This window comes from Ciona intestinalis, chromosome 1 (genome assembly GCF_000224145.3).
Source record: "Ciona intestinalis chromosome 1, KH, whole genome shotgun sequence".
Lineage (NCBI taxonomy): Eukaryota > Metazoa > Chordata > Ascidiacea > Phlebobranchia > Cionidae > Ciona > Ciona intestinalis.
The window spans coordinates 8,728,770-8,749,906 of NC_020166.2; the positions used below are offsets into that span (position 1 = coordinate 8,728,770).

The 21,137-nt window shown below is 34.4% G+C and overlaps 3 protein-coding genes and 1 non-coding gene across 4 annotated transcripts; 2 read left to right on the top strand and 2 right to left on the bottom strand.

Moving 5' to 3' along the window:
• Positions 1-611: 611 nt before the first annotated feature.
• LOC100179723 (transmembrane 9 superfamily member 2-like) lies at positions 612-10,603 on the top strand. Its single transcript, XM_004225519.3, is given in 16 exon segments — positions 612-776; positions 1,892-2,056; positions 2,323-2,450; positions 2,957-3,086; positions 3,469-3,596; positions 4,190-4,307; positions 4,562-4,750; positions 5,043-5,147; positions 5,679-5,826; positions 6,177-6,234; positions 6,739-6,898; positions 7,781-7,932; positions 8,790-8,901; positions 9,472-9,594; positions 9,596-9,644; positions 10,094-10,603. Coding segments are annotated over 16 exon segments (1,953 nt in total). The 5' UTR covers positions 612-656; the 3' UTR covers positions 10,162-10,603.
• A 1,091-nt stretch (positions 10,604-11,694) lies between these two features.
• LOC100180523 (type I iodothyronine deiodinase-like) lies at positions 11,695-13,547 on the top strand. The gene is made up of 4 exons (XM_026833865.1): positions 11,695-11,951; positions 12,223-12,423; positions 12,882-13,258; positions 13,454-13,547. Exons 1-3 carry the CDS (start codon positions 11,772-11,774, stop codon positions 13,248-13,250), a joined length of 750 nt encoding a protein of 249 aa, XP_026689666.1. The 5' UTR covers positions 11,695-11,771; the 3' UTR covers positions 13,251-13,258; positions 13,454-13,547.
• On the bottom strand, positions 13,282-18,349 carry LOC113474128 (low-density lipoprotein receptor-related protein 1B-like). Its single transcript, XM_026833859.1, has 2 exons — positions 18,250-18,349; positions 13,282-17,381 (listed from the first exon to the last, which is right to left on the bottom strand). The coding sequence occupies exons 1-2, from the start codon at positions 18,317-18,319 to the stop codon at positions 14,623-14,625; spliced, it is 2,829 nt and encodes a 942-aa protein (XP_026689660.1). The 5' UTR covers positions 18,320-18,349; the 3' UTR covers positions 13,282-14,622.
• A 1,844-nt stretch (positions 18,350-20,193) lies between these two features.
• Positions 20,194-20,265, bottom strand: trnae-cuc. The gene has a single exon. It is a non-coding gene; the product is annotated as a tRNA-Glu (tRNA).
• Between the last annotated feature and the right edge of the window lie 872 nt (positions 20,266-21,137).

Genomic DNA, 21,137 nt, shown 5'->3' on the forward strand with positions numbered 1-21,137 from the left:
TGTGCTTTACATACAGTAACTTTATGGTTTTGCTTTTAATCATGTCCTACTTCTTAAATATAAAACGGAAACAGGTGCTTGCGCTCATCCGATTTTACCATGCATTTGAGATGGAGCGTTACGTTTTGTATTGTGACGTTGCAAGGCTACAGGTGTTTCGAATTTTTAGTACAAAGTGTGCGCTCGCAAGTACGCGATTTAAATATAAAATACGTTGATATTTTTTAGATATTATCATTGCTTAATGTAGTAACCATTGTTTGCCTAGTGTGCCAGTAAAAGTTTAAGTAATTTTTTTGTAAAATGTTAAATAATTCAGCAAAAAAATGGTAATACTGTGTGTTTTTAGTAAAACAACCTCTTCCTCTTACTGTAGGTCGTAGGGTTTATGATTGCCTTAATATTTTTCACAAATTTTAGAATATGAGACATAGTTAGAATAAATATGTTCATAAAATAATATTTTGAAACAGGTAGTGGTAATGAAATTAACACACAGGTAGTCGTAAATAATTAATGATCCATAGTTTATAATTCTATTTATTTTACCAAAATCGTTATTATTTCATACATATAATTAATTATTTTGTTTGTATTTCATATTTTAAGGTATTGCCCAAGTAGTTATTTCCATTTTGCATTGTTTAAAAAAAATAATGCAGTTGTCTGTTATACAAGCGAGTTTTCTTCTAAACTTTGCTTCCATTACATTTGGATTTTATTTGCCTGGGTTGGCTCCTGTAAGCTACTGTGAGAAAGATAAAGAAAATTGCAAGGTTTGTATAAGCCTAGTTTGCTAATATCTAATCTTATACAGCCTTTATACATAGTGTTTTAGGTTAATTTAATGCTTGGTTATTTTAAGCAGCGTTGTATAGTTAATTTATCAAGATAAATCATTTAATATGGCTGTTTATTTTGATACTAAACTTTTGTTACCCAATCTTTGTTTTTATTTTATACAATTTACTATATTATAAAACATCAAACATGTATAATATATAAATGGTATTCTCATTTGGTTAATTGTGCCCCATTTTAATTTATTGAATTTGTGTATTACATTTTTAAAGTTTGGGAAATAACACTGAAATTTATGTTGAAGCACTGTATATACTTTTAAAGATATTGAGGCTTAAATAAGTATGGCCTAAAAACCATACGGTTAGGTGTTGTTCAAATGTCATTTGTTTTATATATATATTTCAAATGAGTAATAAAATTTCTAACAAAAAACTAACATTTTAGAATTCTTGTTTGAACCATGCAACCATCCACCTTTGTGTCGAAGTTTTAATGTGTGACAGAGATTATATATATCCTGTTGCATTGCACGATACTCATTGTTTCATCCAATTGTCTATTTATGTATCGGTGTCAATCATCTATTTCCCTTGTGTGGTTAGAACAGTATAACTAAATACACTAACCACCTATGAATATTAGGTTGTGTAAACAAGCAGAATATTGAATATTATTACAATGATCTATGTGTGTACTAGTGCGCTATACCCAATATTATACAACTTAAATTTACGATACCTTTTTGCCAATTTTTGTATCTATGTATCTTAAAAAAATGGAAAATTACTGGCAATTACATATAGATATATAGATATACTGTAAATATGTTTCAGATAATAACGGATAATTTTATTGTTTGAAAATGTATCATAAATACACAAACTAAAATAACACTATGTATCAAACATAAAAGAACACATTACCTGGTGTATTAAATTCTAGCAATTCATAAAACTAAAGTTTGATAAATTTAAAAAATCTAAAAATATAATATAAGTTACGTCATGTAACTTATACCTCGCCACCCAAGTTTTCATCAGAATTCTCAATGTTACTCCCATGTCCCAAACAATATATTTGTTGACAGTCCAAGATCCCGGTGTATGTCAATCGTTTGGTCTCAGCAGAGTCGATAATCCCGTACGAATACTCAGCATTTGATTTCTGTGAACCAGCTGACTCTTCCTCTTCTCCATCAGAAAACCTGGGACAAGTTTTGTTTGGGGAAAGAATCAGACCTTCTCCTTATTCAGTAAATTATTCTCATTATTTATGTTTTGTTAAAGGCTGTTTTAATCAGTTTTTAATGTCTGTTAAATAGTCTACTAAAGTACTGAATAATAAAAATAACGTGGGCCAAACAATCTTTTTAAATGAGAAAAATAAAATGTGTAAGTTTTGCTGCGGTTAAATTTTGACTCAAAACTAGTGGTATTGGCGCAAAAACATTGAGTTCTGGTCTAGAAAACAATATAATTTGGCTCAGAAAGTCTTACTTGGCTGTTTTTCTTCTTTCAGTTCACCTTCAATAAATCTGAGAAATGTAAAAAGGCTTGCACAAAGTCTTATGATACTTCAAAGAAGGAAGAAAATGAGAAATTAAAGTTCCTGCAATATGGCATGCTGTTTAGTTATGAGAACAAATGGTATAATAAAGTTTCCTTCAATATTGTCCTTTATCTACGTAATGTAAAACCGCATTTGTATTGTTTTTCTTTAAATAAGCATAGCTTTTTCAAAAGTGTGCATTTATGATTGAATGTATATTGTATATGCTTATATTATCTAACATTACTTTTCTAATGGTTTACGTTATAGGCTATGCACTGTCTTATTAATTAGTAGTTTGTTTTAGGGTGGGGGAAGATGGGACACCTTTAGTACACAATATCCAAGTTTCCTGATTCCTGATCGTGTTTTAAACATTTAACAACCGTATATGGGAGTCCTGAGGATACGGTTTAATAATTCTTTGAATGCTCTTTGTTTAATACCAATTTGGACGAGAAAATGGAATAAAAAGTTGTCCCATTTTCCCCCGTCTTACTATATATATATTTATATATATAGTTTGATATTTAAAAAAAATTGTGTTTAATTTTATATAATATATATATATATTTAAAAAAACCTGATGTTATTTTTTTTTCAGGATTGTTGACAACATGCCTATCGCATGGTGCTACATGACCAGCACCAATGATAATTTCTGCAGCACCGGATTCCCTATTGGTTGTTATGTTGATGAAGAAGGCAATCCCAAAGATGCATGTGTCATTGAAGTGAGTGGACAATTTTATTTTGTGTAACTTAACAGAAACAGTAACTATAAGTATGGTAGTTGCCAGACATGTTGTAACATTAACATGTTCTGGTGTTTTTTGTTTGGAAGACTTTTATACTATATGATGTATATTATGTACCTATAAATATACTAAACTGAATATGCTGTGCAATATTTGAAAACCACAGCATCTTACTTTTACAGAATAGAAACAATATTAACTGTACCTTTATGGTATACTGATACAGTAATGTGTTAATCATTGCTTTGTATAACACTTGAATTTAAAAAAAAAAATTCAAATAGGTTTAAATTTTGGCATTTTTAAACAGTATTTCAACATAAGTTGATATGAATAACAGTTCTGTTTATTATTATAGGAAGGATACAAGGTCCACAAGAACTCGTACATTGTGTTCAACCATGTAGCGATCACGATTTACTATAACAAAGGTGCTGTAGAAGGAGAAGGTGCTCGACTTGTTAAAGCCGTTCTTGAACCAATGAGGTAAAGATGCTGTGGATTTGCTTGGGAAATTTATAATTTTTGCTTGCTTTGTTAAAAGCGAACATAATTTCTTTCTTGATAGAATAGACACTGTCCAGCTGCAGCATTGTGAGCCTGTCTCTAGCCCACATTATTTGAGTTAGAGGCTCGGTGCTGCTACCATTGTTAACACTTGGCATATGTGTCTTTTGTAACACTTAATGCTAGTTTCTCCGACCTAGTGACCCTAAAGAGTTGTATAAATTTTTAGCTGTACATTCTAAAATATCCTCCCAAACAGTAATCACCAACAATTTTTCACACAGTTACATTTATGCTAACTTATAAGGGGCCACAAGGTGTATGAAACAGAAACCGTGTTATAACGACTGAGTTGCCCCGCCATGCGAGTATAAATCTGCTACATACGGGGTAACTCGTTTAGCAGGAACAATGTGTATGAAACAAAAACCATGTTATAACGACTGCCATGCCTGAGCCACACTAGCATAAATATGTTACATATACCTGGTAATATAATAAAAGATGTTGCCCCTCCATCTAAGGCTAAATAATTTACATTAATATTAATTCATTCATTCAATTTCTTTCAGCATTGCAACTGATGATTGTAACTTAGAAGCGAACCCACTAGTAATCCCCCATCCACCCAAAGATGGGAAACTTACTGGAAAATACGACATCCCTTACACATACAGCATCCAATTCGAGGTGACTTCATAGGTCATAGAGTTTTTTTTTTAAATGGTGATTGTAAACATCGCCTTTGAAAATTAGTTGTAAATAGATATTTAAGCAAAACTATGTTTATATATGTATTTTTGGGCATTTTTTTCGAATTTATGATTGTTTTTTTTTTCATTTTTTGGGGGAAAGTCTAAGACTAAAGTTATTTTTATAAAATCTAAATTTTTTATTTATTTACAATCTTTTATAATTTAAATTTGGAATATTTTTGTTATCAGGCTGATGAACAAACTCTTTGGGCATCGCGATGGGACTACATCCTTGATTCCATGGCTCATACCAATATCCAATGGTTCTCTATCATGAACTCACTCGTCATTGTCCTCTTCCTCTCAGGCATGGTTGCCATGGTCACCATTAGGAGCTTGCATAAAGATATTGCTCGTTATAATGACATGGAGTCGGTGGTAAGTTCAATTAATTTAAAATAATCTTTAAAAAAAAATTTTTTTGAACATGTTATTTAGAAATATTGTATCAGCCTGTCAGGTGTGACTCATAAGGATTATGAAACAACACAATATTGTTATAATGACATTGGTAGCAATTTTCTGGTTATCTGTTATCCTAAGACTTATTGTACCAAGGGTTATCATTAAGAAATATTATACCATAGCGGGCATGCCCCACAAGGTTTATAAAACATAACAGTATTTTTATAATGACATTATTTTACGCTGGTTTTTATATAAATTGCAGGAAGACGCACAAGAGGAGTTTGGATGGAAGTTGGTTCATGGAGATGTGTTTAGACCTCCTTCCAAAGCAATGTTGTTGTCTGTGTTTAATGGTGTTGGAACTCAGGTATGATAACAACATTTTTCTTGCGTAAAAGTTCTGGCATATTATATGTGGGTGAGGTCCTAGAGCGTGACATAAGACTTGGCCAGAATTGACCCGTACCCCATTCCCATTGACATAACACACATGGTACTACCGCATGGTCCTTATCATGGGTTGAAGCATGTTGCTTCCTTGTCATGCAACAAGGGCTTTCTTAGTAATAGATGGGAGATCTTCCCTTGACAGTTCATTCAAGAATAGATGCTTCTGTCTGGCACTTACATATGCTAGACATATGCCCAAGCTCCAAGCATGTTTCATATTCTTGGCCACAGATGGAGCAGTGTCAACTTTTTTGTATAAAAGTTAGTGTAGTACCAAGTGGGTAGCTTAATTTCCCCTTGATTTAGCATCTCACTTATTAAAGATTACTTTTGCTGTTGCTTATAAATTTTCTCTACAATATAAAAAATACAGCTATTAACTTGTAGGTGCATTCCTTATACCTTAGTTCCTGTATCTTTTTTTATTTTTAAATCCTAAAATTGGCAGGTAATTTCGATGGCCTTTATAACTCTTGTCTTTGCTTGCCTTGGATTTTTGTCCCCAGCGAACCGTGGGGCTCTCGGAACAACTACAGTTATTGTGTTTGTGTGTCTTGGTACTGTGGCTGGCTATGTGTCAGCAAGACTTTACAAAAGTAAGTAAATGCGAAAGGTGCAATTACTGTTGCCAACAAATATAAATTGGCGCATAATTGTTAAAATTTTGGATTTTTTTGTTGTTTTAATAACCAGACGCCTAGCCAGTAATTAGGTTTATAAGGAGCGTGACATTGCTAATATGTAGTTACACTTGTAGTCACCAAACATAGGAAACCTTGTTGAATAATGTGGAAAATGTAGGGTACTTTAGATGTGCGTGTTATGCCTTTAATAAAAACTAATATTATAATAAATAAAAAGTAATTAGTGCTTCTAACTAAATATTACCTACTCTAAACTGAAACGCTATTAACTGATTGTAAGTAAACGTGTTTTACCTCCCCAGCACTTGGTGGGGAAAAGTGGAAGACTAATGTGATGATGACTTCTTTCCTAATTTCTGGGTCTGTAGTTTTAATTCTACTAGTATTTTTACTCTAGTTGCACTGAATAAGTGCATTAAAAACTGATTTTCTTGTCAGTTTTGTTACAAACATGATCTTACATATGGAATGACATGTTTGTATTGACACTGATTAAGAATATGACAAAAACTATAAACCATTGATCATTTCAATGCCCAATAACAACGAATGAATTTTTGGCTGCAATGCATAATATGATGTAGATTGTAGAATAAGCATTTGGCCCACACTTTATCCTCCTATAATAAAGATTGTAAAAAAATCATAAAGCAAGTCAATATTCCCATAAAAATTAAATTGAAAAAAAAGAAGCAAACTTTAAACGTTTTTTCAATATTCTGTTTTATTGTACATAACTAAGGTCCTGCAGCATGACACCCTCTGGGGTCTGAAATCCAGGCCAGAATTATCTCATTTATTTAAAAAAAACAATCACTTATAAAATTATCTCCTAAATTCCGCTCAAACTGAAATTATCTTCAGGATTATTTTCGTTGTTTTTTTCCTGATGAACCTAATCCTGTGGGGAGAAGGAAGCTCTGCTGCGATCCCATTTTCCACCCTTGTCGCCATTCTTGCTCTCTGGTTTGGAATCTCGGTCCCTCTTACTTTCATTGGAGCATACTTTGGATATAAACGTCGTGTAAGTTGATATTTGTTTGATCTTTGCAATAAAGTGATTGGCAAACTGACAAAGTTCTCACGTTTTATTTTTTCTTTACAAAAAAGTGGTTGGCTGAATTCTGACTTATGTACCAGGTACCAATTCATGCAAGTCATGTTATGTTACACAGATATAAGCAGTAGATAATTAAATAACCTGTAATGTAATAACTAGTTTAATAATTCATAAACAAACACACACTGTGAGTTCTAAATATCCACAAAACAAGTTTCTAAAATACAAGATATGTTATTATACTTCTAAAATAAAACTTTTGTGTACTAAAACTATACCGCTAACATGGTAATTATATTAGACACTTAATTTTCCATTATCTTAATATATACCTTTTAGTAGTAAGTTTAATATTTCATTTCAATTGCATTAGCTTAGTACAATGGTAATAATTGGCATCTAGTGCTCATGCCACCACAACTGTGGTCAATTGTTCCCAAGTACATGGTAATTCTTATCATAGTGTTTTACTGTGTAGTGCTGAGGTTTACAGACTAGATGATGCACTGTCGTTTGTTGTAATTTGATACTAACCTTAAATGCTTATAATAACAACATTTATGGCTAAAAGTTTGAAAAACCCTAATTTGTATAATTTAAGGAAAAACACTAGAATTGGTCTGTTTTGGCAATTAAGAAAAAAAAAACAGTTACGGCCAAAATACTACTTTAGGCTTACTGCCAAATATTACAAAAAACTACATGACCAAAAACTTAATAAACCCTGATTTTATAATTTAAGTAAAAAAACAAACAAATTGGGCTATTTTGGCCAAATAGTAGAAAAAACATTTATGACCAAAATAATTAACAAAATATGATATTATAATTTAACTTTATCTCCAGCCATTGGAACATCCAGTCCGTACAAACCAAATCCCTCGACAAATTCCTGATCAAGTTATTTACACCAAACCACTGACATGCATTGTTATGGGTGGAGTGTTGCCATTCGGATGCATCTTCATTCAGCTCTTCTTTATTCTTAACTCAATCTGGTAAGTGGGTTGCATTATAATGCATGAGCTAATGGTGGGCAGTCAGTTAATGAAAAATACTTGGTTTTTATACCTTTATAAGTGTCATATTTTTTTTAAAAACAGCGTTATATTTTTTATAATTTTAATGAAATCTTGGGAGAAATTGTTAAAACGCAGTTACACTTGTTGCAATATACTTTAGCTCTGTTTGTTTGTAAAGACAACAGCCAACAGCAGGGTAAAATGTGTTTTAGGTTTAAAACTTCTGTGCTTTTACCCCCATTCTAAAGTTGTAGTGACATAATACCCCAACATTAAGTCTATCTGCCTGTGGTTATAGTTGTTTTTCTTCATTTAATTTGTTCATTTTAAATTAGACTTTGAAGTTTTGAACGCTGTTACATTATTTATATTCACACAATGCATTATTGTTTGATAATATGATGGTTTAAAGTCGCTCTGAACGACATGATCTTGGTTTTAACTTTTGTAATTACATAACTACCTTTTTACTAATATGAATCTCCAATTACATATTTCAAACTACTTGTATAAAAATATCAACTGTTAACATGTTATAGGTATGACTATTTACAAGAATCTTGTTAATCTTAACTTGTGAATAGTCATATAATAATAGGGTGGGGGAAGATGGGACATATTTTCATTTTATTTTATCCTCCCATTTGTTGGTAAACACAGAACAATCAAAGAATTATAAAACCGTATCATCACGACTCCCACGGACCGTTGTTATATGTTTAAAATACGATCAGGATATTTGGACATTATGTGCTAAAGGTGTCCCATCCCCCACCTACTATAATTGTTCCAACCTAGTGGTTAACTTTAAACCTTATATTTCCCCAACACAGGTCCCACCAGCTTTACTACATGTTTGGATTCTTGTTCCTAGTCGTTACTATCCTGGTTATCACATGCAGTGAGACAACAATCCTTCTGTGCTATTTCCATTTAGCAGCTGAAGTCAGTTTTTTTATTAAATTTAAATAATAGATTCTTTTTTTGTTATTTTTAAACATTTATTGCTAGTCCAATGCTTTGGCAAAATAAATAATATAAATCCACTTCAAAAAAGTTTGCCCACTTAGTTACATATGTGGTAACTCGTCAGCAGGCATGAGGTGTATGAAACAAAACATTTATGGTATAACGAACCTGTAACCTAAAACCAAATCATGACCTAAAAAAAAAATTTAATATGTTTTAAATATCATAGATTAAAATGACCCAAATATAATGTGACCTTAAAAACCATTAATAACCTAAACTAAGTTACGTTTTTATCATAAACATTAACCTTGTCTTGTGTTTAAACAGGATTATAGCCTAAAACAAAATTAATATGTTGTGTCACAGACTCATAAATTGAAAAGATCCAAATAAACTGACCCTAAAAAGCCATAATAATCTAACTTAACCAAATTATATTTAAATAACCCAAATAATCTGTGACCCTAAAAAGGCCTTAATAACAAGTAACAAAACCAAATTACGTTTTGGCAAAATTATTAACATTTTCTTATTTTTTAACAGGATTATCGCTGGTGGTGGCGATCGTTTCTTACAGCCGGTTTCACAGCTGTCTACTTTTTCATTTACGCCATACATTACTACTTTAGCAAGCTTGCCATTGAAGGATTTGCGTCAGCCATTATCTCACTTTGGCTACACACTCATCATGACAATTATGATTTTCCTCTTCACAGGTGAGAGTGAATACTATTTTGGTGTTGGTAGTTTTAGATTGAGGGTGAGGGTTAATTTTAATCAGTGCGTCAGAGAACTATAATGCCAGCCTATAGGTAACAAATTTTGTTTTACCTTATGGGTTGGCCAAATTGTCAGTCGTACATTAAGAAAAAATAGGTAAATCCAATAAAAGCATAGCCAGATATATGGAACTAGTAAACAGGCAGTATTGTATGGAACAAAACACCAGTGTTGTCACTGCCCTGCCATATGAGAATAAATAAGTTACATTTATTCATACAGTCACTAGTAAAGAAAAAAGTCAGTTTAACAGTGTAGTTTTAGTTCAGAACGCATTGTGTTCAACATTACCAGTAAATTTAGAGTGTTTTTACTTCTTTGGTTTTAGCTTTTATGAGTAACATATCATAATGCAATCTGTTGGACTAATACTATGTTTCTACAGGAACCATTGGATTCACGGCATGTTACTACTTTGTCACTAAAATCTACAGCGTTGTGAAAGTAGATTGATAATGTGTCAAAACTACGTCTACTATGCGCTTAATATCCATATATAGGTAACGTAAAGGGCAACAAGATTTTACCCTGTATTGACTTTTAGAGCTACGAATTTTACTCGAAAAGAAAAAAACATTGTATATCTATATTATTTAAATGGTGTGTAATTTTCAACCTCCTGGACGTCAATTTTACATTTAAAGTGAGCGCAGTAACGGTGTGTCATATTACACTTTCAAACACACATGTTTTTTCCTTTAATTAATATATTGTGTGTATAGTTTGTAAATACTTGGCGCTATTACAACGTTTGGTTAAGTTACCACGGCCTATAGTTAGTCGTGCTACATATTTACCGTGCTGCATATTTACCACACATAGTTTCTTATATAATCCCGAACTGATACATATCGACTTGAGCCGCTAGGGCAAATAAAACAAAACTGTTCAGAGATTTTTTTCTGGTTGTGTCTTGTTCTGGAAGTCCGGCGCCATTAAACATCTGTCAGGTTATGGATTCAAGGCCTTGCTGCTATTATTGTGACCGTGTGTAAAGACACTTTACAGCTATTTAATGGATTATCTAAATTATCACTTGACAGAAAAATATGGCACAAAAAAAAAAAACAAATGGATACTTTTAAAAGCAAATGTGAAAATACGTCGATTTGCTGGCCCAACTGGGGCGCCAATGTTGGAAAAATTAAAAAAAAGTATGTATAGTAGAGTGGGGGACAATATGTATAGTAGGGTGGCGAGAAAATAATATTTAGTAGGATAAGACACCTTTTCACTCTATTTTCTCGTCTCATTTGGTAGTAAACAAAGAACATTCAAAGAATTATAAAACCGTATCTTCACGACTCTTATAGACCGTTGTTAATTTTTTTAAATATTTGAATATTATGTGCTAAAGGTGTCGTGTCTTCCCCCACCCTACTATATATTAGTTTTAACCAGTTGTCAAGTTTATTTTAACCACAATGCAAACACTTTCAAGTTTTGCTAAATCACCCTGGCAAACAAAGTAGACTTGTTCGTGCACGGTGCTCGGTGCAAGCTACATGGAAAGTTACGGTCATTAGCATAGTACTTAGGCTACATATTTAGATGACTATACAGTAGGGTGGGGGAAATAGGATTTTATTATCCTGCCTATTTGGTAGTAAAATAATGTTACAGTGTAAACGTAGCCCCGCGACTTAAAAATAGCGTTGTTAATTATTAAAAACACGATAAAGAAGTATTAGAGCTAGGTACTAACGGTGTAGGCTATATTCCATTTTATTCCACAGTACTATATCATGTGTCAGTTACTGCTATATGCCAAAAAACAGTCGTTGCATATTTTGTTTATAGTAGTGTGAGGCAAGATGGGACACTTTTAGCACATAATATACAAATACTCTGATCGTGTTTTAAACGTATGAGAGCCGTGAGAATGCGGTTTTATATTTATTTAAATTTTCTTTGTTTACTACCAAATTTAACGAGAAATAAAATGATAAGGTGTCCCATCTTTCCCCACCCTATTGTATAAAAGTAAATCCGTGTCACTTTTTAGTGTTATGGAAACGGCATTTAGTTGTTAAGATATCTGTCGTGGTTTGGGCTATATTGTCATGAATTGGTTGAAGAGAGCATGGATTTTTCTGGTAGCGTATTCCAGAGGACTCTTAATGCTGTCTCGTCTTGGTGCATTATCAATTATACAGCGAATTCCTGCACTACCTTCTATAATCTTCTTCTTTTGGCCCCAATCGATATTGGCTTATTTTAAAAACGAGAAAAACATATTTCAGGTGTGCTTGTGAAATTAATTTTATGTTTGTAAATTCTATGATGTTGTGTTCGAAAATTTGAAATGACGACTAAAAGGTCTCGTAACAATTAGGTTTGAACTGTTAATTTAAAAAAAACAAACAAGTTTTTAATTTTTTTCATTTTATTTTTTTTCCAAGTTATAGGTGCAACGTGCAAACGATTTTTAATGTCGCGAATAGTGTCATACGTAACAAAAAACAAACAAATTTTTATTATTTTTTTCATCTTATTTTTTTTTCTAAATTATAGGTGCAAGCGATGTTTAATGTCGCGAATGGTGTCATACGTAACGCTGATCGCAAAGCAATTACCGGCAAACCAGCTCCCAATGTAAGAGTTCATGACCTTGAAGATACATCACGTGAATGTCGTATCATGGATTTCATGAAAGGCAACAGGCCACTCGTGATTAACTTTGGTTCATGCTCGTGACCACCGTTCATGGAGAAGGTGAATAAGTTTGACCATTAAAAAGTGTTCTATTCGAGTTATTAGTGCAGTAAGGTATATAGATAATGTGCCCAACAGGATATTTTTTAGCGAAGCTCAGTTTTTGGACTATAAATGTATGTACAAAAGCCAGAGTAACGAAGCATTGCAAAACGGTTTAATCTTTTCTTGTGGCAGAGGATGACAATGTTTTTAAAAAGTATCTACAACAATTTTTGGGAGATAAGACTAGCTTTACTTTAATAAAAAGAATATAGTAGGGCGGGGGAGGATGGGACAACTTTTCATTCTATTTTCTCGTTATATTTGGTGGCAAAAAAAAACAGTTAAACAATGTTAAACCTGCATTCCCTGACTCCCTTAGACCGTTGTTAATTGTTTAAAACACAATCAGCATATTTAAACATTGTGCTGAAGGTGTCTCGGCTTTTCCCACCCTACTACATGATATTTTACAGATCGATCATTTCAAAAAGATAGTGCGGAAATATTCTAAAGAAAAGGTCGATTTTGTTGTCATTTATATTGCGGAAGCTCATCCGACTGATGGCTGGAGTTTCGCTGGTAATAAATATCAAATACACAGTCACGGTTCGCTGGAGGATCGTGTGTGTGCTGCCAAATTGTTTGCTGAACAAACAGCAGTGAGCTGCCCTATACTGGTTGATAACATGGCGAATGAAACAGCTTTAAAATACGCAGCTATACCAGAGAGATTGTACATTCTACAGAACGGGATCGTAAAATACGACGGTGCTATTGGCCCCTTCGGTTATAATCTTCAAGAAATGGAAGAAAACCTAAAAAAGTGCTTAAAAGAAGCTTAACTCATTATACAGTAGGGTGGGGGCAGATGGGACATCTTTAGCACATGATACCCAAACATCCTGATCGTGTTTTATATACTTAACATCGGTATATGGGAGTCGTAGGGATAAGGTTCCATAATTCTTTAAGTTTCATATGCTTCCCACCATATTGGACGAGAAAATTGAAAGAAAAGGTGTCCCATCTTCTCCAACCCTACTACATATTACAATAATTGTTAGAAACAGCTGATTTTACAACCTGACCAAATCAAATCTATTCATACCGTACTGTACAATATAATTTGTGCCCTGCCATTGGAAATTTGCACTTATACTTGTGATTGCATCAGTCGCCCTGGTGATTTACTGAACCGCACTTTAGTAAGATCATATGACCTACCAGACGACTTCAAGTGATTTGAACTGATGTTGCTGCCGTTCTACAAAACAACAACAAAGCAAATGACAGTTTTAGTTGAAATTTATGACCATAACTAGATGTATATTTTGTTGTTGTTTGTTTACTAGTTGCAACACTTTTGTAATTTATTTGCAGAATCTTAAGGAAATTACTTGATAAAAAAAAAAGAAAAAATGAAACGGAACACCTATATTATAACTGTTGTCCTGCCACGCGAGAACATATAAATAAGTTTTATTCAATCATAGACAGCATTATGCCTGTAACACGTTCTTAATGGAAAATCAGCAATTTATTTTGCAGTATTTATTGTTCATGGCTGCGAAAGAATGACGGGTAAACAACAGGTAATTCGACTTTCAAACGACAATACAGGGTATATGAAAGCAATGAATAGAAACAATTTTATATAGTAGGGTGGGGGAAAATGGGACATGTTTTCATTATTTTTTCTCGTCCCATTTTGTAGTAAACAAAGAACATTCAATGAATTATAACGTCGTATGCTCACGAATCCGATAGCTTGTTAATTTTAAAACACGATTAAGACAATATGTGCATACGGTGTCCTATCTTGCCGCAAAATAACTATATATATATTAGGGTGGGCGAAGATGGGAGACCTTTAGCACATAATATCCAGATATCCTAATCGTGTTTTAAACAACTAACAACGGTCTATGAGACTCATGGGGACATAGTTTCATATTTCTTTGAATGTTCTTTGTTTACTACCATATGGGACGAGAAAATAGAGTTAAAGTGTGTCCCATCTTCCCCCATCCTACTGTATATATATGCGTATTTTTAATCATTAACAGAGTCAAGGTACAATATGTAAAGTAAACAGTACTAATTTAAAAGTATACAGTACCAATTTAAATGTTTGAATAGGTTTCTTTATTGACAAGAATAGTGAACCACTATGGTGTGTAGGGTGTTGTATCACTCAAGATTGGACAGAATTTTTTATTCGTTTTCCTTTTTTCGAGTGCAAGGTCGAGTCACGAACTTTAACGCTTTCTTAATGTTGTCTTCTACAAATTTTGAATAAATGATAGGATTGAGTGCGCTGTTTACTGGTAGTAGGATACCGGCACTTACAGCGTACACGATCTTATTAAGGTCAATTCCAGCTAAACTAATATAGGCCATGACACATATTGGCACCCAGCATATAAAGTCAGTTAGAATAAGTCTGGAAATTCGACTTTGCATGCTACGGGCGTTGTCCTTACTTTTAGATTTCATTTTCGTTCCTTTCTTGTAGATAAAAATATAGCTCACCAAAATGTACATGAACATTGTAAAGTTGAGGGAGATTAGGAAAAGGGAATACTCCCATGTATACTCGTAGACTTTTGCGAATAACCTTGGCATGCAAACACTTGTGTCGCTAAAGTATCCAGTTTCCCCTTGGATTTTGTAAACCTCGAATGCTCCGCTTATAATTCTTCTTGTATCTGTCCAATTTGAAGGCGTCCTGTTAGCAATTCGACTGGCAAGCTTAATCATATTTGATTTGTTCACAACTCTGGTCTTGTGGAAATTGTTTGGGTACCAAACTCCAGTTACAAAATACCCTGACGATAAATCTAGCACCGGTACAATAGCAATTACCGTTGCAGTAATCCAGGCCATTGCCGTTGAGAGGGCTGAAAAACGAAACTTTACGTTTCGTAGCTTAATTGGACATATAACACCCATTAACCGAAAGGTGGTCATTATACACATTACAAACAAGGACGTTTGAGTAGACAGGATTACGAAGACGCCAAGAGTGTTGCACAGCTTACTTGTTCTCCATTCAAGGTCATTATAGCAATAACTGCCAGAAAAATGAACGCCTTTGATACTGATTGTAATCAAGTAAATCCCCATCAAAAAATCCGCAGCTGATAAGTTCAAAATAAACCAATCGTTCGACATCTGAACTCTATTTTTGTATTTGGTCGTCACTAGTTGTTTGATCGAGTAGCAGAATACTGAAAGATTCCCCACAATTGCGGCTGACCCCATGACCCAGAACGCTGCTCTTATAATGGGGTTCGCAATCATTTCAAACTGGGACGAAAAAATGGTTGATTTGTTGCTGTTCACTGGGCATTCGTCGCTTCCATCTGTACAGTCTTTGATACCATCTTCAACCAAACGACGATCGACAGAAAGCGGGGTTTTGTTTACGCAATAAAACCTCTTAGATTCACACAAGGTTATTTCCTCGTCTGACCAATCCTCGCAATCGACAACTCCGTCACATGTACGCGACAAATCAATGCTAACAGATTCTCCTTGCCTGCAGTAATGGCGGCTCGAGCAGTTGACCTCGTCGTAGCCAAACGCACACGGAGTCATATTTTGATTCATTGGGTTTGACGTTATGTCTTTAAAAAAATCATACAGGTTTCCCGGCAGAGTTTCGTTTGTGATTTCGTCCAAGTCGATTTTTTCCGCAAAGCTGTCCATGTATATGTATGGCTGTGACGGTAAACCGTCACAAAAGCGGATACTATAAACGGAATTAGGCCTCTGGATCCAGCACGACTGCTGTTCGTCGCAAATGGAATATTTTTCTTCGCAGCTGCATTCGTCCTCAAATCCTGGACACTCTATTACCCCATCGCACATAAAACCGTAGAAATTCGTTCCGGGGCACAGTATTTGTTCAAACCTATATTTTCGCCTGTAAGCATTCGTGGTGTAGTTTTGCACACAAGAATTATAAACCGCAGTAAAGTTCATGAAATCCAAACAACCGATTTCTTCGGAGCAATATAGCTTACCATTGGGGCAAATTTCGTGTTTATGATCACGAACATTTTCACAAACGGTCTGGTTCTCGCACAAGCATTCATCGGACACGTCATAGCAATCAATCATTCCGTCACAAACTTGTTTAGTTGAGATTATCAGTTTTTTATCCAAGCATTGGAAACATTTCAACTTACCATCAACGAAACATTCATCGGAATTATCCGAGCAATTGATGTCTGAATCGTATAAGTTACTTTGTGGGACATAAAGGTCTTCCCGGATGCAGGAATACTTTGCTTTAGGCTTACATCGAAACCCCAATGCATTTCCCAACATATCATTACGACAATGTCTATGATAGTTGCATGTTTCTCTAGGTTTATCCAGTTTACCATTATCGCACATTAACAGTGAATTAAAATGTGCAATCGCCGGCAAACAGTGATCAGGAGTGTGAACTAGATCAGAGAAAACGCATCTCCACTGACGTTCAGTAGTCGAGTTTTTCGCATTCCAGATATCCAACGGCCAGCAGTTTGCTGTTACATTTAGCCTCCTAAAAAACTTTAACGCCTGGTCCCTAAGATACTCAGTTTTGCACTGAGAGAAACGATAACCACATCCATTCGAATTTATAGTGTTTCCAGTTTTACAAATCTCATCACTTCCGTCTTCACAGTCGTCTATTGAGTCCAACACATCATTTAAATAAATGCATCTTCCTTCACCGTTACAAGTATCGTGGTCAAATATACATCCGCATCTAACTTCATTTGGGTCACAGTCGCAATTTTCTTCGTCGTTTCCCAAAGGGCAGTCATTAGAGCCGTCACACACGTGTTCAAGGGGGATACATTTATCTGACGCGTGGCAAGCGGGACTTGTGTCGTTTTCGCAGGCACATGTGAACCTAGAAGCTGGGCACGTACAGTTGGCTGCATCAGTATCGTATCCAGTACAATATACCGCTCCATCTAAACGACAAAATATTTTTATTTACATCGCACGAAATATATAGTAGGGTGGGGGAAGATGGGACACCTTTAGCACATAAAATCAAAATTTGATTTTAACAAGTCTTTTGGAGTCGTGAGGATAAAGTTTTATAATTCTTTAATGTTCTTTGAATAAACAATGAATTTGAATAAACAATAAAAGTGTGTCACATCTTCCCCCACCCTACTATAGTATTTGTTAAACGTTTCAACAATTTTGTAGTCAATTTATTTTACATATTTTTCAGCCAATTACTTGATAAAAATGAAACAGAACAGAATTTTTGTTGCCCCGCTACGCGAGGGTATAAACATGTTTTATACAAAAAAAATGCGAGGTAAGATGGGGGGTGGGGATGTCACGCAAAATCGTGAAGCGTTCCATATTTAAAAAAAAGATACATTAGCACCTAAATCCTATATATTTTAATTGTATTTAACAAGTAACAACGGTCTTTTAGAATCGTATGCGCTATAAGGTTATGTAATTATATATAAATATTCTTTGTTTACGACCAAATGGGACGATAAAAGAATATGAAAACATGTACCATCTTACCCCAACCTGCTAATAAAATATTTATTAAATAGTTTATAAAGGGTTAAAGAATATTATTTCAGTAATACATCTGTAATTAACTGTTGTAATAAGGCAATAATAAACAATTTAATATAATTTATATTTTATACTACACACCCATAAAAATGATTTTTTGTAAACCGCAATAATTTTTTCAGTTAACCGCGTAATTTTAATAATTTCTTTTCTCTTTTAAATTAATCGAGAATAGGTTTTTATATATATAAATAAAATTTACAACAATATACGATTTAATCTAAAACTTACCATAAACTGTTCCATTTTGAGCAGCGACAAACAGCGGCAACAAAATCAAAAAGTTACGGATAAAATCCATTTTTAATACCTTACACAGACTTAGAACAACAAGTACTCTATTATGCGAAGCCGTTTGATTTTATATAGATTGACTACCTTGCCACGCCCGTAATGTTTGACTTAAAATTGTTAAGGCGTGGTGGTTTTAATACTTGGATATTTATTTTATAAATGCTGAGGCAGATCCCAATCGTAGATGTTTTCGTTGGCAGGCAAAATGCACTTGTAATGAGAAAGCCTATGTTTTCTATTTTTAGCAACAACATTGCAAAATTTCGTGACTGCTTGAGCCGTTTAATGTAATCAGGCGCACGTATTCTGTAAACTGATTGTGTGAAAAAGTAGCGTGAGAAAGCCGCAAATTTCCCATCGTGTTTCTGTTTAATAATTCGTATTGCTTAAAGCAATATTCTCACGCAAATAAAATTACAAAAATTTTGTTTGCGCCAAAATTAAAACATTTTGCTGCTGCTGTAAAATCATTAAATATATACATTACGTATTTTTGCGGTATAACTAGTTACAGTTAATTAATTTTAAATATGTCACTTTCACTCATAACACTACTTTAATACTATGTTAAATATAGCCCGAGGAAAGAGATTAAAATCATATATCATCTTACCCCAGTACTATACCGTGGGGCGGGGAAACATGGGATATCTTCTCAATTTTCCCGAAGTGCTTTTTACCCAGCGGTCAAACAGTTTACAGTATCTTGTTATATTTTATTTCTTCTGGTATACGCGATGATAGATTATCGAGCAAAATCTTACTTGGCGACTAGACAAGGGCTCGTGAAAGCCCGCCATGAACCTATATTGACCTTGAAGCCTTCGTGCCAATATTGGCGTTTCTTAGTTAGTTGGTTCGCCAAATTGTATTGGAAAACGTCAAATTATGCACCAGATCGCAATCTAGTATTAGAATATCCGTTAACATGTCACCACACGTTGTTATTTGGTCAATCACAAAGATGTTGAAAATAAAGGCTACGGTATTTTATCGTCCACATCATGACCGTAACCTTCTTTTTCGGTCAGTTCACAAATAGGCGTCGGGCCATGAGGGTCGTATGACATACTATGGTCCTGTGGTCCCGGCCTCGCGTCAGGCTTAAACAATTGTAACACACGTCACATCATTACGTAACAAACCCTCACGCGTGACTGCACATTAACTTAGCAATATTATCGTCTTTGTACAAATCATAGGATGCGCTGTATTATGCATATATGCACCACCGTCACACTCATACCGTCGGACAAACGTCGGAAATACAACCTCGTGCCGTTTCAAACATTGGGGTAACCTGTGAATACCACACCGGCATCACCACTCACCAAGTGGTTATACAACCTACACAAACTGATCAATTTTGCCCCAAATCAAGTACCCATGAAGTGCCACGCTGCAGGAACTCACCCACATAGAAAATTACGGAGACACATTCCTGATTTGAATTATACCTTGAACCACCGTTACAATTGTAATGAAATCCGCCTTTTTAAAGAAAACAGCATTCCTAAATAAATATTGTAAAAAAAACATTACTAATAGTAAAAGTTTTCTATAATATAAAATAACCCAGGTAACTCTAAATTTCCAGTCAATATGACCCATTCACCTAATTAACAGTACAAAAAAACTTTTAAAATACGTTTTTTTCGTCAATGATTGTCGCAGGTTAAATCTCATTCTTCTTAACAAATAGCAGTAAAAGTGTTCGTATAAGTACTAATAGATGGTCGAATATACATTTATAAAACTATTTGGGCTCGCCCAGGTTAAACCAAAACACTTCAAACAAATGCATGCAGTACACCGTAATAAATAAATGAATTGGCCGGAAATCGCGTGGCTGAAGAGGATTCTGCCACTAAACCACCAATGTTCCCAGACCGGGAATCGAACCCGGGCCGCGAGGGTGAGAGCCACGGATCCTAACCACTAGACCACTCGGAAACTAATTTCCCACTCAGGCCAACTGCTGCTTATTTGTAGAATTTACAGACGATTTAAAATTTCGACAAATACTCAAATTTGAGATGCAGTATACCGGTATGCAAAATTGCACTGGCCGGGAATCGAACCAGGTCCCCCGTGCAGCAGGCGCAGGTTCTACCATTCAACCACCAATCTTTCATGTTTCACACGGACTGCTTACCAAATCTAACTATCAGAAAGGAGATGTATGTTTCACCAGTAAGTTTCGTAGTCCATTTTTTTTCATAAAATCTAATATGAAAAAAAATGATCAAAAATTAAATATATATTTTAGATATTTATTTTCTGCAATGGCATGTTATATCCACTGTCAAGTTATTAAGTAATTTGAGCCTCCTTATTATATTGGAAATAATAAATTAAATTTGTTTTTAATATTGATTTTCATTCACTAACTTCTTGGGTGAATTGTGACTCTTTTTAAAATCGGGGTTTGAAACCAAACATCTTCCTGCTGATGCTTGTTACGGAGCCCTTGACAAGCTTACAAATGTTCTTTGAAAGTGAGGAAATTATGTGCGGTTTAAATTTGTGCATGTACCAACAATAACCGTCTTGCCCAGGTCGCCACGGAAACCGTTTTTGTTAAATTTTCTAGCTCTAGTAAGTGTGAAAATCAATCGGACACTTTCGCACTGTGTGTTGGTTTTATGTACACTGTGCAGTGTCGAGCTTCTGTTTTGCATTAGAGCAAACAAGTTCGTTGTTTTGTTGTGGCATAAAAGCACCTGTGTGTGTATAGTATATGAGTGGGGGAAGACGGGACACTTTTACCACATGATAACCAAACATCCTGATCGGGCTTCAAAAATTTAACAACAGTCCATGGT

Bases quoted from the DNA above. Each gene is read 5' to 3' on its own strand.
- LOC113474128 (XM_026833859.1), bottom strand. From the start codon at position 18,319: ATGGATTTTATCCGTAACTTTTTGATTTTGTTGCCGCTGTTTGTCGCT. The intron at 17,382-18,249 runs GTAAGTTTTAGA...TTTGTCGTTTAG, and splicing joins TCAAAATGGAACAGTTTATG to ATGGAGCGGTATATTGTACT.